Source organism: Canis lupus, chromosome 3 (assembly GCF_048164855.1).
Source record: "Canis lupus baileyi chromosome 3, mCanLup2.hap1, whole genome shotgun sequence".
Classification (NCBI taxonomy): Eukaryota; Metazoa; Chordata; class Mammalia; order Carnivora; family Canidae; genus Canis; species Canis lupus.
Window position 1 is genome coordinate 49,333,929 of NC_132840.1, and position 20,821 is coordinate 49,354,749.

The following is a 20,821-nucleotide window of genomic DNA, read 5'->3' on the forward strand; positions in this document are numbered from 1 at the left end:
TTTATCCTCCATATTTACCAACTTCTTCCTTAAGATTTTATTTATTTGAGAGAGAAAGCAAGAGACAGCATGAATGGAAAGAGAGAGACAGAGGGAGAAGCGATTTCCTGTGGAACAAGGAGCCTGATGTGGGGCTTGATCCTAGGACCCTAACATCATGACCTGAGCCGAAGGCAGATGCCTAATCAACTGAGCCGCCCAGGTGCCCTAACAACTTCTTGCTAATTGCTTTAATGTCTATCCTTTTCTTCCACATCTACTCGATTATCTCTGGACTTTCTCGCAGGACAAGGATCTCATGTTTAGACACACCTGTTTCATTCCTTGTTACTTATTCTGTGTACTGAATTTATAATGGTGAGCTTGGTAACACTGGAATGTCCAATCTTTCATTTTATCTAATTGGGTTGCCTTCTACTATTTTTAAAGACCTTATTATTAATTTTAAGTTCTCCTGTAGCACATAACACTTAGAGGACACATTCTTCATTTTTCATATTCTTACACATAGGGGATTTTGTTTTTGACACTCTATATTGCTTTCTTTAATTTTCTTTTCCAGGAATATATTTGCCCTGTTCACAGCATTGTTACTCTACTGCTCAAGTACCCCCATGTGCAGCCCTACCCATAATTTCTCTTTGGTGTAGAATGGTGTGTGTGGGTTTTCCTTTTGTTGGGCATTTGTCTACAGATAGAGGACTGGGTTTGGCTTTCTATATTTTTCTACAGCCTGAGGGAACAGGGGAATGGAGCAGAGAGGAAAACTTGGCTGGGGCTATGATAGGCTTTGTTGAGGATCCTGGCCCACTCTACAAGCCAGACATGTAATCAGTCCTAAGGGCCTTGGCTCATCACTTTGGAAAAAAGCTCACCATGCCTGCCCTTCCTGCAAGACAGCACAATAGAGATTGCCAAGCAAACAATTCACCACCACCACACCCTCATCATGTATATTTTTCTCAAATTAGGGAGTATTTATAAGAAATCTTGGGACTTTGGGGATCCCTGGGTGGCTTAGCGGTTTAGAGCCTGCCTTCAGCTCAGGGCGTGATCCTGGAGTCCTGGGATTGAGTCCCACATCAGGCTCCCTGCACAGAGCCTGCTTCTCCCTCTGCCTGCCTGTGTCTCTGCCTCTCTCTCTGTCTCTCATGAATAAATAAATAAAATCTTAAAAAAAAAAAAGAAATCTTAGCATTTTACTGACCCTTTTTCTTTAACACTGCTTCTTTGAGACTAGAAGTAGGAACCAGGAGGCCAAGTCATGCAAGATTCTTCTAAGTCCTATCTTGAAGGCCACTTTTCCAAGTTTATGGCAGTGGCTATAAGCCTTTCCTTCTTTAAATGGCGTAATTTTTAGCTCTTTTTCAAAGAGCTATTTTTGTATATTTGCAAGATATTATGGAGGAGAGTGATCTGAATTCTCTCCACAACCTTGACCAAGAAATTATTGTTTATAATAATTTTAAACACAGCCAATTTCAATCTTTTTATCTTTTTCAAACCTAAACAGTAAACATATTTTTAAAATAGAAAATCAGGTTCTTTATAAAATTGCTAAAACAAGAAAGCCGAAAAGGAGATTTAATAAAAGTAGTTATTATAATTCAAAATGCTTCAGATTAAGAGAATGGGATAAGAGAGAGCAGAGATAGTAAAGACACTGGGAAAAATGAATGCCTACCACGAACAGGGCCAATGTTACCTGATCTAATACTATCCTTTGAGGATATTGCCGTTACTATTCTCATTATCACAAGTGAGAAAACTAAGGTTTAAGGAGTCTGAATCAGTAATTTGCAACTCTAACTGTAAATGAGAATGACTAGGAAACTCTAGACATACACGAATGCCTGGGCCAATCCCAGGAACTGATTTAATTCATCTGAGATGGGGCTGAGGCACAAGTTTAAAAACCTAGGTGGTTCGGGATGCCTGGGTGGCTCAGTGGTTGAGCATTTGCCTTCAGCTTGGGGCGTGATCCGAGGTCCTGGGATCAGGTCCCCTATCGGGCTCCCCACACGGAGCCTGCTTCTGTCTCTGCTCCCCCCCCCATTCATGAATGCCCAATAAATAAAATCTTAGAAAAAAAAAAAAAAAAGAACCAAGGTGGTTCTAACATGCAGCCTAAATTAAGAACACCAGTTTATACACGTGACTAAGGCTACAAGCTGATCAGGATTGGACCTATGTCTACCTGACTTCCTACTACACAGCAGAACTGTGAACTCGGGAAACAAGTTCTAAGAGTTTTTAACTGTTATGATAAGTACTCCAAAAGATCAACCAACATAGGGCAGCCCTGGTGGCGCAGCGGTTTAGTGCCTCCTGAAGCCCGGGGTGTGATCCTGGGGACCCCGGATCGAGTCCCACGTCAGGCTCCCTGCATGGAGCCTGCTTCTCCCTCTGCCTGTGTCTCTGCCTCTCTCTCTCAATCTGTGTGTCTCTCATGAATAAATAAATAAAATCTTAAAAAAAAAAAGATCAACCAACATAAAAGACTTAAATTATTAACGATAAATGACCCATCATGGCTTGGTTATAAAACTATAAAATTAAATTCAATGGCATACTTGTGAAGTACACACACACTTGAGAAGTTCCATCCTAGATGGAAACACAAAAGAACCCCATTACCTGTCAGAACCCGGATGAAATTCTGAAAGCAGGGAAGGCCGTCTGCGAAGCTGCTGTTGCTGCTGCTGTTGCAGGAGCTGTGATGCCTGGCTGACTTCAAGATGAGAAGAACGATAATCAGGGACTGCAAATTCCTAGTATTAAAAGAATCACAGATTACTTATTAGCCAAAAAGTCAAAAACATCATGAAATTAAACCACGTATAAACGCACAGAGGCAGTTATGGGCCACTAAGCAAGGAAATAAACAGCAATGATGATTTCTATCCTTCACTGATCTAATTCTTCCCCATCAACCTAAAACAATCAACATTTTAACTGTGTATCATTCAAAAGAACTCGACTATATTTGACTCATTCTCCTAATAACATGCATTACAGTAACTCCCCATCTATATTATTCAAGCAGTAAGATCTCAAACTCAAGTGTTCAACATGAAATCCTAAAAAACAAACAAACAAAAAAGAAATCCTAAAAAACCAGTCCAACCTTAAATTCAAAATGGGTGAGCTGGAAGGCCAAAGAAGCCATTTAGTTAAATACATGTATATTTACAAATGAAGAGACAGAAGTCCAGAGACTCAACCTGCTAGTTAAGAGTAATGCGAGTAATGCTACTTTTAACTTTTCATTGAAAAGAGAAAAAGCTCCTTTTCAAAAGAGATTAATGCTAACAATCATGGTTATACCTAGAACTGTCAAATAACCCAGGAATTCCACTCCTACCTATATACACAAGGTAATTTAAAGCATATGTCCACACACAAAACTTACTACACAAATTTTCAAAGCAGTGTTATTCGCAATAGCCAAAATGTAGAAAGAATCCAAATGCCCAGTGACTCAAGAATAGATAAACAAAACGAGCTGTATCTATACAGTGGAATGCTATTCAATCATAACGAGGAATGAAGTACTGATACATAGTACAACCTAGACGAACCTGGAAAACATAATGTTAAGCTAACTAAAAACAGACATAAGGGCCACATGTTTTATGATTCCAGTTATATAAATGTCTATAAGAAACAAATCAACAGAGACAGAAAGCAGATTAGTGGTTGCCAGGGAACTGATAGGAAAGGGGAATTGGGATGAACTAGTATAAGGTATGGGTTTCATTCTGGGTGGCAGAAAAGTTCTGGAATTAGATGGTAATGGATGCCCAACTCTGAATATACTAAAACTATTATATTATACACTTCAAGATGGTGAGTCTTATATGAATTGTATGTCAACAAAAAGCATTTTAAATCATGAATAGATCAAATGGAGCAATCCAGACTGAAACATGGAATAGATAAGAAGTCCAGAGCTCTTCATGGTAAGCAGATAAAACATAATTCTTACATAGTCTAAGAAAAAATATCAAATAGAAAGTTGAAAATATAATCAAGAAACACTAAAGTCAGAGCCACTTTAAAAAAGGCACAACTCACTCAAAAATAATTTACATCCAAAGAAACAGATAAAAGACTAAAAGTAAAAAAGACACAAAAGTATAAACGATATCCTCAAAAAAGGGACCAAACAGCAGTCAAAGAAATTAAAAAACTAATCAGTGAGATTAGACAATAGAACAGAACAGGTGAAGAGCAAACGAAAGCAAAGACAGAACAGAGAGGCATTCTCTTGAAACACAGCAAGGCACAAAGCTAGGGAAGTTAGAGAAGGAAAATTAAAACCTCCAAGGTTAAAAGTTCCAACCTCCAATACCTACAGGTGAGAAGCAATATTCTAAGAAATAACAGAACAGCATTTCTCAGAAGTTAAAAAAGACAAAGTCCTTGGATTTAAAAGGACCTAAAAGTTGGGCATAGTTTAAAAATTAATCCATCACACTGGATGGACATATCAAAAATTTCAGATAAGCAAAGATAAAGAGAAAACTTGGTATCATGAGAAACAGGAAATAGGTTTCCTACAAAGTAACAAAGATCATAATAAAAAGTCTCATTAGTGACACTGTATAGAAGTAAACATGAGCAGCCTGGGTAGTTCAGCGACTTAGCGCCACCTTTATTTAGCCCAGGGCCTGATCCTGGAGACCTGGGATTGAGTCCCACTTCAGGCTCCCTGCATGGAGCCTGCTTCCCCCTCTGCCTGTGTGTCTCTGTCTCTGTGTGTATGTGTGTCTCTCATGAATAAATAAAATCTTAAAAAAAAAAAAAAAAAAAAGGAAACAGACAGGGATGCCTGGGTGGCTCAGCAGTTTGGCGCCTGCCTTCCGCCCAGGACTTGATCCTGCAGTCCTGGGATCAAGTCCTACATCGGGCGCCCTGCATGGAGCCTGCTTCTCCCTTGGCCTGTGTCTCTGCCTCTCTCTTTCTTTCTCTGTGCCTCTCATGAATAAATAAATAAAATCTTTTTAAAAAATACAAAAAAAAAAAAAAAAAAAAGAGAGACAAATAACAAATTCTAAGTTCAGAGAAAAAGAACTTTGAACCTACAAATCCAACAACCAAACCATCTCAAATTTTAGGAGTATGAACTTTTCAGAATTCAAGAACTCAGAAAATTTACCAACCACAGACTCTCTCTGAAAGGATTTCTAAAGGATATATCCAACAAGACAAATTAAGAGTAAGGAGTGAAATAAACAACAGTGCCCTTCAGGTTCCAGGTAGGAGTACATAACTGTCCAAAATTACATGCTCACAGTAAACAGCCAAAAATTTGGGCAAAACATAGTAACTAAAAAAAAACACAAAACATAGTAACTATCTTCAGGACTCCACAGGACTCGATCTCTGAGAAAAAAAAAATCACACAAATGGGGTAAATCCTACTGTACTCCAGGCTTTCTGCTTCGAGGCAATCTCCACATTGCATCCCTGGGAAGGGAACCCAAATGGTGCCCATAAACTTGTTCATTAAAGCAACCATACTCGTTTGATATAAAGCCATATGGACAGGATTTCTGGAGACTCTGAGTGGTGGGAATTACATAGAGAAAGATTTCCCAAAATGTGAATTTGGGTTCTCCTAAGTTATTGGCTAAACTCCAATCTGCAAATGTATAGGGGAGAGCACAGCCCAGTCTTAAACATCACTGGTTGTTCTTAGAAAGAACAATTTGGAGGAACTCTAAAATAAACAGTTCCCAGAGCTTACACAGCGCCAGAACTCAATCAAATTTCCTCCCGCCAGAGGGAAGAAACCTCAATGAATACATGAAATAATCACTAAATACCCCAGAAGAGACAAGTTCAGAAGTGGTGAACAAATAAGACTTAGAATAAAGAGTACTCTAGACTTGCCCTCAGACAGTTTAAAAATAAACCTCAAAAGTAATTTAACTGCCTACCAGAAGGAATCCAATTCTCTTTAAAGGAACACAACAAAAGGCAGTATCAAAAATGTGTAAAATTCACAATGTTCATATTCTACTGAAAAATGAAAACTCCGGGGATGCCTGGGTGGCTCAGTGGTTGAGCGTCTGCCTTTGGCTCCAGGTGCGATCCTGGAGTCTGGGGATGGAGTCCCACATTGGGCTTCCTGCAAGGAGCCTGCTTCTCCCTGTGCCTATGTCTCTGCCTCCCTCTCTGTGTCTCTCATTAATAAATAAAATTTTAAAAAAACAAAAATTAAAAAAAAAAAGAAAACTCCAATGTCTGTAATGAAAATTTCACTGGATAAAATTAACAATAGGTTGGAAACTGTAGAAGAAAAAAATAGAAAAAAATAAAACGAACAGAGGTCCAGTGACCTGTCAGATAATATAAAATAGGAGTAACTGGCATTTCAAAAACAAAAACAAAAACAAAAACTAGGGGGATAGTAGACAGAAAACCATATCTGAAGAAAGAATGGCTGAATTGCCCAAATTTATGAAAATTATAAATCTATTGAAGCATGAAGTTCAGTGAATGCCAAAGACAGTAACACGTGTATTTAAAAAGCCCAACAAAGGCACATCATAATTAGATTACTGAAAACCAGTAATAATGAGAAAAATCTTAAAAGTAACCAAAGAAGGGGAAAGATACTTATATATACATAAAAAGATAATAACCAAAAACAGATGCCTGGGTGGCTCAGTCAGTAAGGCATCTGCTTTTGGCTCAGGGCATGATCCTGGTCCTGGGATCAAGTCCCACATCAGGTTCCCTATGGGGAGCCTGCTTCTCCCTCTGCCTATGTCTCTTCCTCTCTCTCTGTGTGTCTCTCATTAATAAATAAAATCTTTAAGTAAATAAATAAATAAATAAAATCTAAAAAAAAAAAGGAATGACCAAAGATTTCTGGTCAGAAATCATACAAGCCAGAATACAACAAATGGTATCTTTTAAAGTACAGAAAGAGGGGTCCCTGGGTGGCGCAGCGGTTTGGCGCCTGCCTTTGGCCCAGGGCGTGATCCTGGAGACCCGGGATCGAATCCCACATCGGGCTCCCGGTGCATGGAGCCTGCTTCTCCCTCTGCCTGTGTCTCTGCCTCTCTCTCTCCCTCTCTCTCTGTGACTATCATAAATAAATAAAAATTAAAAAAAAATAAAATAAGTCACTGACTTTAAAAAAATAATAATTAAAGTACAGAAAGAAAATAACCATCAGCTTAGAATCCTGTATCAAGTAAAATATTCTTAAAAATTAAAACTGAAATAAACTTTTTTAGATAAATAAAAACTGAAGAGTTCACTCCTAAAAGACCTACACTAAAAAATAATAATAATAATAAATAAATAAATAAATAACCTACACTAAGAGAAATGACACTGTTCAAGCAAAAAGAAAATAGTATCAAAAGGAAACTTGAATACACACAGAGCATTGAAAGATTCCAGAAATGTTATATCTGTGGACAATTAGAGAAGGAAGAATATGGAGCAGAAATTAATAAAATAGGGATCCCTGGGTGGCGCAGCGGTTTGGCGCCTGCCTTCGCCCCAGGGCGCGATCCTGGAGACCCGGGATCGAATCCCATGTCGGGCTCCCGGTGCATGGAGCCTGCTTCTCCCTCTGCCTGTGTCTCTGCCTCTCTCTCTCTCTGTGTGACTATCATAAATAAATAAAAAAATTAAAAAAAAAAAGAAATTAATAAAATAGAAAAAAATAGTGAAAATGGATGAAACCAAAGCCAGTTATTCTCAGAAAAGAATCAATTAAATCGATAAACCTCTAGGCTAGACTAATAAAATATGAGGAATGATATCACAACAGATCTCAAAGACATTGAGAAGATAAAAGGTACAACAACTTATTTTTTTTTAATTTTTTTATTTATTTATGATAGTCACACAGAGAGAGAGAGAGAGGCAGAGAGACATAGGCAGAGGGAGAAGCAGGCTCCATGCACCGGGAGCCCGACGTGGGATTCGATCCCAGGTCTCCAGGATCGCGTCCTGGGCCAAAGGCAGGCGCTAAACCGCTGCGCCACCCAGGGTTCCCCAACTTATTAATTTAACATATTGAACAACAAAACTCACCCAGACTGACTCAAGAAAAAAAAAAAAAAAAAGAATCCAAATATAACTATTAAAAAACCCGAACTTGCAGCACCTGGGTGGCTCAGTGGTTGAGCATCTGCCTTTGGCAGAGGTGGTGATCCTGAGGTCCTGGGACTGAGTCCCCCATCAGCTCCCTGCAAGGAGCCTACTTCTCCCTTTGCCTGTGTCTCTGCCTCTCTCCGTGTGTCGCTCATGAATAAATAAATAAAAAGAACGAAGCAGGGATCCCTGGGTGGCGCAGTGGTTCTCCTGCCTTTGGTGTCTGTGGAGACACAGGATCGAATCCCACGTCGGGCTCCCGATGCATGGAGCCTGCTTCTCCCTCTGCCTGTGTCTCTGCCTCTCTCTCTCTCTCTCTCTCTCTCTCTCTCTGTGTGACTATCATAAATAAATAAAAATTAAAAAAAAAAGAACAAAGCAACTCACAATTTCAATTCTTTACACAAAAGAAATTCTAGACCTTCATGATTTCACTGAAAAATTCTATCAAACTTCTTAAGAAGAAAAAATACTAATCCTACACAAACTCTTTAAGAAAATCAGGAGATGGGAATACTTCCCAAGCTAACAAAATTCTTTTTTTTCATTGAAGCCTAATCAGCATACAATGTTAGATTAGTTTCAGGGGTACAACATATTGATTTGACAATTCTAGACATTACTCAATGCTTCCTATGATAAATGCAGTCACTAGCTGCTAACAACATTCCTAATAGTCAAAGACTAAATACCTTCCTCTTAAGATCAGAAACAAGTCAAGGGTGTCTACTCTTACCTCTTCAACACTTTTACAAGCAATTAAAGCAGTACAATTAGGAAGAAAGAAAAAAAAGGCATCCAGTTTAGAAAGGTACAGGCCAAACTGTCTTTATTCTCAGATTACAGGTTCACCTACATAGAAAATCTTGCAGAGGGGCACCTGGGTGGCTTAGTTGGTTAAGCATAGGCCTTTGTCTCAGGTCATGATCCGGGGGTCCTGGGATAGAGCCCCATGTTAGGCTCCCTGCTCAGCGGGGAGTCTGTTTCTCTCTCTCCTGCGATTCGTGCTTTTTCTCTCTCTCGCTCTCTCATTTTTAGTATATGTGCCGCCAAAGCAAGCACTGTCTCTCTCTCTCAAATAAAATTTTAAAAAAAGAAAAAACCTTGTGAAATCTAAAAGCAACTAGAAGTAAGAAGGTTGCAGGATACAAGACCAATAGACATAGTAGCAATGAACTGAAAACTGAAATTTCAAAAGCAATACATTTATAATTGCATCAGAAATATGAAAATTGGGGTGCCTGGGTGACTCAGTTAAGTGTCTGCGTTTGGCTCAGGTCACGATCTCGGGGTCCTGGATCGAGCCCTGTGTGAGGCTCTCAGCTCTATGGGGACTCTGCTTCTCTCTCCCTCTGCTCCTCCCCCCATTCTTGCTTACTCCTCTTCTAACAAATAAAATCTTTAAAAATATATATAAAATATTTAGGAACAAATGTGAGAAAAGATGTAAATGACCTGAGCACTAAAAACTACAAAACATTACTGAGAAAAATTAATGAAGACCAAAATAAATGGAGAGTTACACTATGTTCATGGACCAGAAAAATCGAAGTTGTTAAGATGTCAATTCTCTCCCAAATTTATCCCTAGGCTCAATACAAATCCAATCAAAATCCCAGCAAAGGGCACCTGGGTGGTGCAGTCTGTTAAGCATCTGCCTCTTGGTTTTGACTCAGGTTGTGATCTCAGGGTCATGAGAATGAGCCCTGCAACAGGCTCTGTGCTGAGCAGAGTGTCTGCTTGTGATTCTCTCCCCTTTGAAATAAAAATAAATCTTTAAAAAAAAAAAAAAAAGGCAAGTTGTTTTGTAGAAACAGAGAAGTTGATTTAAAATGTATGTAGAAATGTTAAACTAGAATATTCAAAACGATTCAGAAAAGAATCACACTACTGAATTTCAACTTATTATAAAGCTGTGTTAAGACAATATGAAGTGCTTTATTAAAAGACTACATGTCTGTTTACAAAGAAAATAACATAGATGTGAGGTAAAGATACAAAAAATACATCAATAGAACAGTATAGAGAAAACAGAAATAGACTTGCACATATATGGTCAACTGATTTTCATTGAAAAATTGCCAAAACAATTCAGCAGGGAAAGAAGAATCTTTTTAACAAATGGTTCCTACAACAATTGGATAGCCGTATGCAAAACAATAACCTCAACTATTACCCTCACATTATAAACAAAATTTAATTCAAAGTAAGTGATAAACATAAATGTAAAACCTAGAACTATAAAACTTAAAGAAGAAAACATAGGAGAAAGTCTTAGTGACCTGGAGTTTGGCAAAAACTTTTTTTTTTAATAGTGAAAGGGAATAAAGGGGAAAGGAGAAAAAATAAGTGGGAAATATCAGAAAAGGGAGACAGAACATGAAAGACTCCTAACTCTGGGAAACAAACTGGGGGTGGTGGAAGGCGAGGTGGGTGGGGGGTGGAGGTGACAGGGTGCCGGGCACTGAGGCGGGCACTTGACGGGATGAGCACTGGGTGTTATTCTGTATGTTGACAAATTGAACACCAATAAAAAATAAATTTATTAAAAAAAATTAAAAATAAAATAAATAAAAATAAAAACTTTTTTTTTTTTAAGATTTTATTTATTTCATGAGGGAGACAGAGAGAGAGGCAGAGACAAAGGCAGAGGGAGAAGCATGCTCCCTCCAGGGAGCCTGATGCAAGACTTGATCCCAGGACCCCGGGATCACGATCTGAGCCAAAGGCAGACCCTCAACCACTGAGCCACCCAGACATCCCTGGCAAAAATTTCTTAAATATGACACAAAACGCAAGAAATATAAAGATAAAAATTAATAAACTAGACTTGACAAAAATTAAAAACACATGCTCTCCAATAATACAGTTAAAATAAAACAATACTTCTTTATAAAACCTAAGTAAAATAAACACACAGATACAGGTTTTTGAAATAATTTTATTTAGAATAACCAAAAACTGGAATAGGTAACTAGATAAATTGTGGTATATCCATACCCAACAATTAAAAGAAATTACTAAGATGTACCAGAACATGAATAAATCTCAAAAATATTATGGGAAGCAAAAGAAGCCACAAAAAAGTGTTCATATAAAACTCAAAACAAATATAATCTTTTATGACAAAAAGCAGAGCAGTGGTTTCCTGGGAGCTGAGGTTTGTGGAAAGTAGAGAAGACTGACCCGGATGGAGTACAAGGGATGGGGTGATAGAAATACTCTATATCGTCATTCTGGTGATGGTTTTATTGATGTATGAAACTGACAAAATGTACACACATAATAAAATTTTATTATATGTAAACTAAAAGTCTATAAAACAAAACAAACAAACAAAAAAGAAACAGCAACAAAACTCTAGGAAATCAGTATTCAGACAAGGAACATGGATGGAGAGAGGGCAACACAACCAAAATTCAATACCCAATTATGATAAAATTCAACAGGGGATCTAGCAATAGAAAGTAACTTCTTTAACTGAAAAAGGTCATCTATAAAAACATGCAACTAACATGGAACAAGGTAACAGTGTCCATTCTCACTCCATAATCAAGATCACACTCAAAGCAGTCTTCAGTAGTACTGAACTATATTCTGCTGGAAAATTTGCTTTCTTTTTCTTTAAGATCACCATTTTATCCATCCCTTCCCTTTTCTCTTCAAACCTCTTACACTCCTGTCTCCAGCTCGCTCTGAGCTAATCATAACTTCATCTCCTATTTTATTTTTCACAAGGTAAATCAGCATACAAACTCTTTCATCTGCCTGCCATCAACCTCTCAAAAAGGCACAGGCTCTATCCTGGCCATCACTCAAGAGAGACCAAGTTAACTGGCCAGCTTAATACTCAACCAGAACCTGGAGTAATAAACGTAAGTCTTAACCTAGAAACCCTAGACAACTGGTATTCTTCTATCAAAAACTCCTACAAACAAAACCAGACATGTTCACCCCCTGAAATCTGGCACAAAGCCATACTAAGACAAAGATAATTAATCCCCAACCTCCGGCTCCCATCTTTGAGAATGGTTCTTGCCATTTAAAATATATAGATATAACAATTACATTTGGTTTCTGACCAACAAATGTATTAAATAGGAAAGCAAAACACACACCAACACAACTTGTACAACTGCATAATATTTGTTCCTTACCTGCTGGTGACGCGTGCTGGGAAAGGTGTACTGAACAGAGTGGGGAGGATAACGACTTTGTTCTGTGCTGAATGCTCCTTGGTTGGGAGGATAACCTGAACTTGACATTATCAGTAAAGAAGTCCTCACCAGGCTGTGAGATCAAGTCCAACAAACAATCATGTTTCTAGGAAACCACCTAAACAGGATGGGGAAAAAATAGAAATGATAAGAACTAAAGCACCAGGTGTACTTCTAATAAATTATAACTATAGCTGCATAAATAAAACCACAATTACCAGTAAAAGCTTTCTCTCATGTATTTACTTAATAGAAGTTATTGAGGTTTGAAAAACATTAATGTGTCATTTCTTGTAGACTTCAAAAAGGTTCTTTAATATATCACAAACAACAATATCAGTAGTTATAGAAAGTAAAAAGAAGGATATAAAATCTCAGCATGGGACCTGGCACATGGCAAATGCTCAACAAACGTCCTTTTTTCTTTGGGTAAATGTCTGATAACCAAATGTTATATACTACAGAAACAAAAACCTACAGTTGTAAGTTTGGGGGTTCTAAACAAAAAGTCAATTGTTAAAAAGATTCAAGAATATTACAAGGTAAGCATTTGTGCAGAGGAAATAGTATCTTCATTAAAAAATTGTGCCCCCAAAATAACAGCCTAAAAAGACATTCAGGATGAGAAAGCACTCAAGGGGGAACAAAGTGAGCTTATTACTTCAAGGAAAACAACTGCCAGTATTTGTGGAAATTAGGATTTTGGAAAAACTTTTATCTGCTTGCATGAACTTGACAGCTTCCCCATATTTAAAGACTTTTCTGGCAAGACTGGTGGTGATACTAACAAGTGTGAGTTTCTGATATATTACATAATGAAATACGTCAACATTTGAAATATCTGTTTAATTCCGTAAACCAATATTTTCCAAATGACCAATACACAATGTTACAAAATCATTCATGAATGTAATATTTAAAGTACAAGACAATCCAATAAATGTTTAATGTGATAGAATATGAAAAGTTCATTGATCTGGTTTGAGATCCTACACAGAATGAATCTTTCAAAAATTGCTACTTGTCTAGTTTGGGTATGGTATCAAAGAATAACTACAATTATCTAAAAAGGCTATTAAAATACCCCCTCTCTTTTCCAAATACATATCTGCATGAGATCAGCTTTTCTTCATAAACTTCAATCAAAACAATATATTGCAAGACTGAATGCAAAAGCAGATTTGAGAATAAAGCTATCTGTAAGCCAGATATCAAAGAGGTTTGCAAAGATGTAAAACAATGCCACTCTCTCATGGTTTTGTTTTATTCCAGAAAAGTTACTTATAAAAATGTCACTTATATTAGCATAGTTTATATTATTTTTACATGACTTAGTATCTTTAAAATGTCCTTTGTAGTATCTAATATGGTAAATAGCAACATATCTAACCCACATAAGCAAAAGCTCTTTGGAGTCTTAAATAATTTTAAGGGTATAAAGGATATTTTCTTATGATTTATTTATTTATTTGAGAGAGAAGGGGAGCAGGAGGAGGGGCAGAAGGAGAACAGGTACCCTGACATGGGGCTCCATCCCAAGACTCCGGGATCATGACCTGAGTTGAAGGCAGATATTTTAATGGACTGAGCCATGCAGGTGGCCCCTAAAGGATTCTTGAGACCCAAAAGTTTGATGACCACTGGCCTAGAGAATTAAATCACCTTTAGATCGACAATCATTAGTGACCTAGAGAGGCCAGTCACACCCAGGTCCATGCACACACTCCTGGAGAATCTGCCCCTACTTAAGCTGAGGCTTTGATGCAATATTTACATCAAGTGAACTCCCCTGGTGCACAAGGGATGTACCACTTAGATCCCTCTCCAAGAATGTGGAATTGAGAACTGGCAGCTATAGAGAACTGAGTTGCAAAGCGGCCAGAGTAGGAGTCAAGGTGAGCCAAAGCATGTGCCAGAAAGATTACAGATCAAGTAGAGAATGCCAGTCTAGATACAGGCTAGAGTAGACTTGCAGAGACAAGTGGAGCCAAGAAACCTTGCAGGCCCCAGAGACACAGCAGCACCCGCCTTGGCTCCTTAGTCTTTGCTCCAGGGTCAGTTCCCATGAGAAGCTGCTATACTCCTTTCCTTGACCTTGGATACATAGTCTTACAGTAAATCCTCCTTTACTTAATATAGATGAGTAAGTTTTTATTTCTTAGAATCAGAGCTCAAGTTAAATCCTAAAATAACTATACAAACTTGGAAAAAAAACAAATGTCATGTCCATCGAGTAATGAATGGATAACCAAAATCAGGTATATCCATACAAGGGAAACTTATTCCACCAAAAAAAAAAATGAAGTACTGATACACAGTACAACTTAGACAAACTCTGAAAACATTATGCAAAAGTAAAAGAAGCCAATCATAAAAGTCCACACTTTGTATGATTCCTTTCATCTGAAAGCCCAGAATAGGCAAAGCTATAGGACAGAAAATAGATGAATGGCTGCTTAGGGATGGTAGGATGGGGATGGAGGAATAACAAGTAATGGGCAAGGTATATGGGGCTTCTTTTGTTTTTACTGCAGTAGAGTATACAGAAACTTTACCCTTTTAAGGGCATAACTGTGGGGCATCATTTATATTCACATTGTCATACAACTATCAGCACCATCCATCTTCAGAACTTGTTCATCTTCCCCAACTAGAATTCTATATCCATTTCACACTAACTGCTCATTCCCCCTCCCATCTGCCCCTGGCAACTACCATTCTACTTTCTGTCTCCACGAATCAGACGATGCTAGGAAACCTCATATAAGTGGAATTAAACAATATCTGTCCATCTGTGATTGGAAAATTTCACTTAGCACAATGTCCCCAAGGTTTATACAAGTGGCACCATATATCAAAATTATCTACCTTTTTAGGGGTGAATAATATTCCATTGTATTGGAGTTTCTTTTTGAGGTGATAAAAATGTTCTAAAATTGACTGTAATGATGTTTGCACATATCTCTAAATATACTAAAAACCACTGAATCGTGTACCTTAAATGGATGAATTGCATGATACGTGAATTGTATCTTAATAAACCTGTTTTTTAAAAATTACCAATCCAAAAACAAACAAAACTATACAAAGCAACCACAAGGTTTAAAAATGATTACTCAGGGGTGGCTGGTGGGATCAGTCAGAAGACCAAGTGATTCCTGATCTTTGAGTTTTGAGTTTGAGCCCCACATTAGGTATAGAGATTACAAAAAAAAAAAAAAAAAAAAATCAAATTTAAAGTTTAAATAAAAGTAAAAATGAGCCTGGTTACTTCCCCCGCTGGACTTGTCCCACCGTTTGGTCCGCGGGGCTGGCGCTTTCTGAGAAATGGGACGGGGGCAGGAGGAGCGGGCTTAAAAAAAAAAAAAAAAAAAAAATATGATTGTGTAGCAGTCCAAGTTATTAACATATGCCACATTCATGGATTCTAATACCCACATATGTCCATATCTTAATTACTCTAAAGTCAATATGTATCCTACAATCAATGGCATTTTATAGTGTAACTAGTAGCATTTTTTATTCTTAGTGATAAATAACATTATCTTAAAAGCAAAGACACCTTTTTGCTGAGATACAGTATTGGAGACTACATCCAATAAGTCTGGTTTCTACCTAAATTTTCCTACGGAGAGCTCACATTACAGAAATTACTATTGCTTTTTTTTCCCTTTAATTTGTTCCTGGACTCTTAAGGTAAAATTTTTTTAAAAACTGGGGCACTGGGGATCCCTGGGCGGCTCAGTGGTTTGGCGCCTGCCTTTGGCCCAGGGCGCATCCGGGAGTCCCGGGATCAAGTCCCACGTCGGGCTCCCTGCATGGAGCCTGCTTCTCCCTCTGCCTGTGTCTCTGCCTCTCTCTCTCTCTCTATGTCTATCATGAATAAATAAATAAAACCTTAAAAAAAAAAAAAAGTGGGGCACCTGGGTGGCTCAGCTGGTTAAGCATCTTCCATCGGCCCAGGTCATGATCCCAGGGTCCTGGGATCAAGCCCCACATCAGGCTCCCTGCTCAGCAAAGAGTCTGCTTCTCCCTCCTCTGCCCTTTCCCCCTGCTTGGGATCTCTCTCTCTCTCACACACTTTCTTTCAAATAAATAAATAAAACCTTTTAAAAAAAATAATAAAGTAAGGACCTTAATATTCTCAAAGTGACAATATACCCTGAGATCCTTCAAAAGAACAGGTTAACATTTACAGTACTTTCATAAAGCCTAAAAGAAATACATATACAAACTAAGGACAGAAGACATCCTAAGCACAATTCCAAAAACATAAACAGTAAGACTGATATCTTGGACTTATAAAATATATATGTATATTTATTTTTCGGTACAGCAAAGATTCCTCAAAACAGCAAACTACATACTAGAAGAAATAGGGGCACTTGGGGTAGCTCAGTTGACAGAGCATGCAACTTTTGATCTCAGAGTCGTGAGTTCAAGCCCCACATAAATATGAAAAAAAAATGACAGAAATATGGGATTAACAAAGGAAAGAAAATTAATGACATCAATTTCATCAGTAGTCACAGAAAAATAAAATCATTTTTCCCAAATTGGCAAAATATTAAAAATAATACCTAGTAATGGTGAAGGTTTGGAGGAAAAAAAAAAAAACATTCTTTAAAAAATTTTATTTATTTGAAAGAGAGAGAGAGTGAAAGACAGTGAGAGCTAAAGAGAGCATGAGTAGGGAAGAGAGGGGAGAGGCAGGCTCCCCACTAAGCAGAGAGCCCAATGTGAGACTGGATCCCAGGACTCTGGGGTCATGACCTCAGCAGAAGACAGATGGTTAACTGACCGAGCCACCTGGGTGCTTCATGCTGCCATTCTTCTTTAGTGAGCAATCTGTACCCATTTTATATACACACCAATAGGGGATCCCTGGGTGGCACAGCGGTTTGGCACCTGCCTTTGGCGCAGGGCGCGATCCTGGAGACCCGGGATCGAGTCCCACATCGGGCTCCCGGTGCATGGAGCCTGCTTCTCCCTCTGCCTATGTCTCTGCCTCTCTCTCTGTGTGTGACTATCATAAATGAATTAAAAAAAAAATTATATACACACCAGTAGTCTGTAAAAGAGTGTTTTTTTTTGGGGGGGGGGCACCTGGGTGAGGGCTCAATAGGTAGAGCATCTGTCTTCAGCTCAGGTCATGATCTCAGGATACAGCCCGGAGTCAGGCTCCCTGCTCAGCTGCTCACCTGCTCACCGGGGAGTCTGCTTCTCCCTCTCCCTCTACTCCGCCCCCTCTCCCAGCTCATGCTCTCTCTTAAATAAATAAAATCTTTAAGAAGAATGGCAATATACACCATGAGCCTTGAAAATACACATATCCTCTACCATAGCAATTCTACTTCTAGGAATTCATTTGATTATTCACTACAGAGATACCCAAAGATGAATGCCTGAGAACGTTCCTCAAGGAATTGTCCTAAACATCCAATACATTAGCTTAGAAAATAGTTTTTTAAAAGATTTAGCTAATGGGAAATTTTATGTAGAGTATATCACAGAAAGTCCACATATGTGAGAACATTTTGTCTTATAAATGTTATGTATATAACATTTCTATCCAATTTTTCAAGTGTGTCTATCATATCTTCACAAGATTTTAAAAACCAAAGGCAGAAATGTCATATATTCAACAAATATCTATTGAGGAGTACACTACTATGTGCCAGCATGGTTCTCCATCCTGGCATAGAACGGTGACTAAGATAGGCCATCTTATTGTGAAATGACATAGACAATAAATAATCACGAGATAGTATGATGAAGTGCTATAGACAAAACAGGACGGGACAGAAGGGATAAGGGAGACATTTCTGATGGGGTCATCAGAGAAAGCCAATCTCAGCTAGGATGACCCTATGCCCTGATTTCCTGAAACAGACCCAACTTACAGCTATTGGCCCAGTGCAATTATTAATTATGCTCCATTTCCTTCTCAAAACTGTCCCAGTTTGGGTATCAAATTATATTCTAAGATGACTTTTGAGACAAAGCTTGAAAGAGTAGAAGGAAGAGCTAGCTAGCCTGGAACGGATAAGAGCAATCCTTGGAGAGGAACCACAGAAGCCCTACTAAGGTAAACCAAAGAGGCCTAAGGAGAATGAGAGAGGGTGGTCAGGGTACAGACCAGAGGATGGGCAGGGGTAATCAGCCTGTGCATTTGCTGGTACATGTTTTAAAACTGAAATGTATCTCCCTCTGTATTCTGAATTTTAATCCCTTTTCTACCTTTATGTCACAAATATTTTCTTCCAGAATTCATCGTTGGTTTCACATTTCTAAAGACCTTCTCTACCCCAAATTTAAAAAATATATTCTCGGGCAGCCCCGGTGGCACACCAGTTTGGCACTGCCTGCAGCCTGGGGTGTGATCCTGGAGACCTGGGTTCGAGTTCCACATCGGTCTCCCTGCATGGAGCCTGCTTCTCCCTCTGCCTGTATCTCTGCCTCTCTGTGTGTGTGTGTCTATGAATAAATAAATAAAATCTTTAAAAAAATAAAAATTAAAAATTAAAAAATATATTCTCTACATTCCCCTCTTTCCTTCAAGGTGATTATATATAAATATATATATATATATTTAGCTCTTTAATCACCTAAATTTCTTTTCTAAAAAATGGTAAGGTAGGGATCTAGTTGTATTTTCTTTACTAGTTAATAGTAAATTATCCCAACAAAACCCTTATTGAATATATCTATCTTTCCACGTTGATCTGAAATACCATCCTCATTACAACCCAGCAATTTTGACACATACTCTAAAGATAAACACACATCCTGTACTTACATACAAAAGGTATTTATTGCAGCAATGCAATATGCCGCACATTAAAACTACTTGGTCAGCTTTCCCCTCCTATAAACCTGCATGTGCTCCAGGTAGAAGGGGAAAAGCACTGACGTTCCTGGTGGTGATGGTATTTGTTTTTGAAAACAGGTATTATTTTGTATGATTTTAGAGCTTTTAAAAGTACCCACGGAATACAAAGAAAAAAGCTTCTCACCCTGGCTCCCCAGCTTCTACTCATTGTCCTTCCAGAAGGCAACCAAAATTACTAGTTTCTAAAATATCCTTTAGAAATATCCTACACACACACACACACACACACACAATTCCCCCGCTACACAAATGGTAGCATAGTAGATATATACTGTTCTATATAGCCTTTTATTATTTAATCTTTCTCAATCAATATACCAATCATTCTCATGAGGCCATAGTGCTTCTTCATTTTTTCTACTGCTGCAGAGTATTTCACATGAGTGTTCACAATATTTTATAAATGTTTTCCAAGTAATTATACTCTGCACCCCTAAGAGATGTCTACATGATCTGGGGTGCCTGCTGGCTCAGTCAATGCAGCATGCAACACTCGATCTCAGGATTTTAAGTTCGAACCCCACACTGGGTGCAGAGATTGCTTAAAAAAACTTAAGGAAAAAAAAAAAAGAAATGCTTACATGATCTATCTCTGAGGTCTCCTCCCAACTCAGACATCTTAAGTAAATAAAGCTATAAATGGAATGGAGAGGCAAAAGGAAAGATCTTAGCTCAAGGTCATCCAATTTTTTTCCAACACTGGTCTATATGAAGAGACATCCATGTAGTACTGGTGGTGTTTGTGTTTTTTTTAATTTTCAGCAATGATGAGTCCTGAGTTTAAAACCTATATTCAATTTCACTCAAATATGATTTGTCCGTGTTTCCCTCTTGCCAGGAATCCTTCATGATATCCTAGTTTTGTGATGTGATTTTAAGAAGTTTAACCTGAATATCACAAAAATAAAATAGAGTCAGGTATTATCAGCCCAATGCAGGTGGCAAAAAAATATCAGCAAAATCAGAGATTAGCCCTTGCTGGTATACAAATTTATGAATCAAAGCAGGCTCGACTCCTGGCCACAAGAGGGGCAGCTTGGACACTACTAGGACTTCCTCAAAACTTACTCATGACACACACAGTAATAGTTAAGAGCAATGGCTGTTTGTTTTTTACCAGATTCTTTCCTCAAACATCTTACGTGGAAGCCAAATGTATAAAATCCACAGAGGAGAAAAACTCCTCTTCAGTGAGAATGGGGACCCTCCCAAGCTACCTCTTTAGTACCCCCGAACCAAGTCCTGTCTTCTGCCCTCACTCTAGTCAGGGCTCACCAAGACAAAGGAATCCAGTTTCAAGTTAAGGCTGAAGGGGAAAAGGAAACCTTAAATGGCAGTTTCAAATTCTGAGTTCAGTCTTTAGCATGAAAACTCATCACCTCAGGGTTAGTTACATTCTTCACTCATGAAATAGAAAAATCCCGTGAAATGTTTAAGAAACCCAGTTAAGGTTTTATGCACAACCCCTCCATGTCATAAACATGAATAACAGCATAATAGGATAAGAATATATTAAATGCCATTATTACACGTGAAAAGGGCACATTTCATCTGAACTTTTTTTTTCCTTTGAAGAGGGAGTGGGGAG

General features: G+C 38.2%; 1 protein-coding gene across 21 annotated transcripts in view; it reads right to left on the minus strand.

Moving 5' to 3' along the window:
- Positions 1-20,821, minus strand: part of NCOR1 (nuclear receptor corepressor 1) — a 150,201-nt gene that overhangs the window by 116,832 nt on the left and 12,548 nt on the right. For all 21 annotated transcript variants that reach the window (XM_072820979.1, XM_072820994.1, XM_072820998.1 and 18 more), the window contains exons 2-3: positions 12,282-12,459; positions 2,638-2,771 (exon numbers count right to left, since the gene is read on the minus strand). In XM_072820979.1, the coding sequence (XP_072677080.1) occupies positions 2,638-2,771; positions 12,282-12,389 (242 nt within the window). In that variant the 5' untranslated portion in view covers positions 12,390-12,459. The remainder of the gene's footprint in view (positions 1-2,637; positions 2,772-12,281; positions 12,460-20,821) is intronic.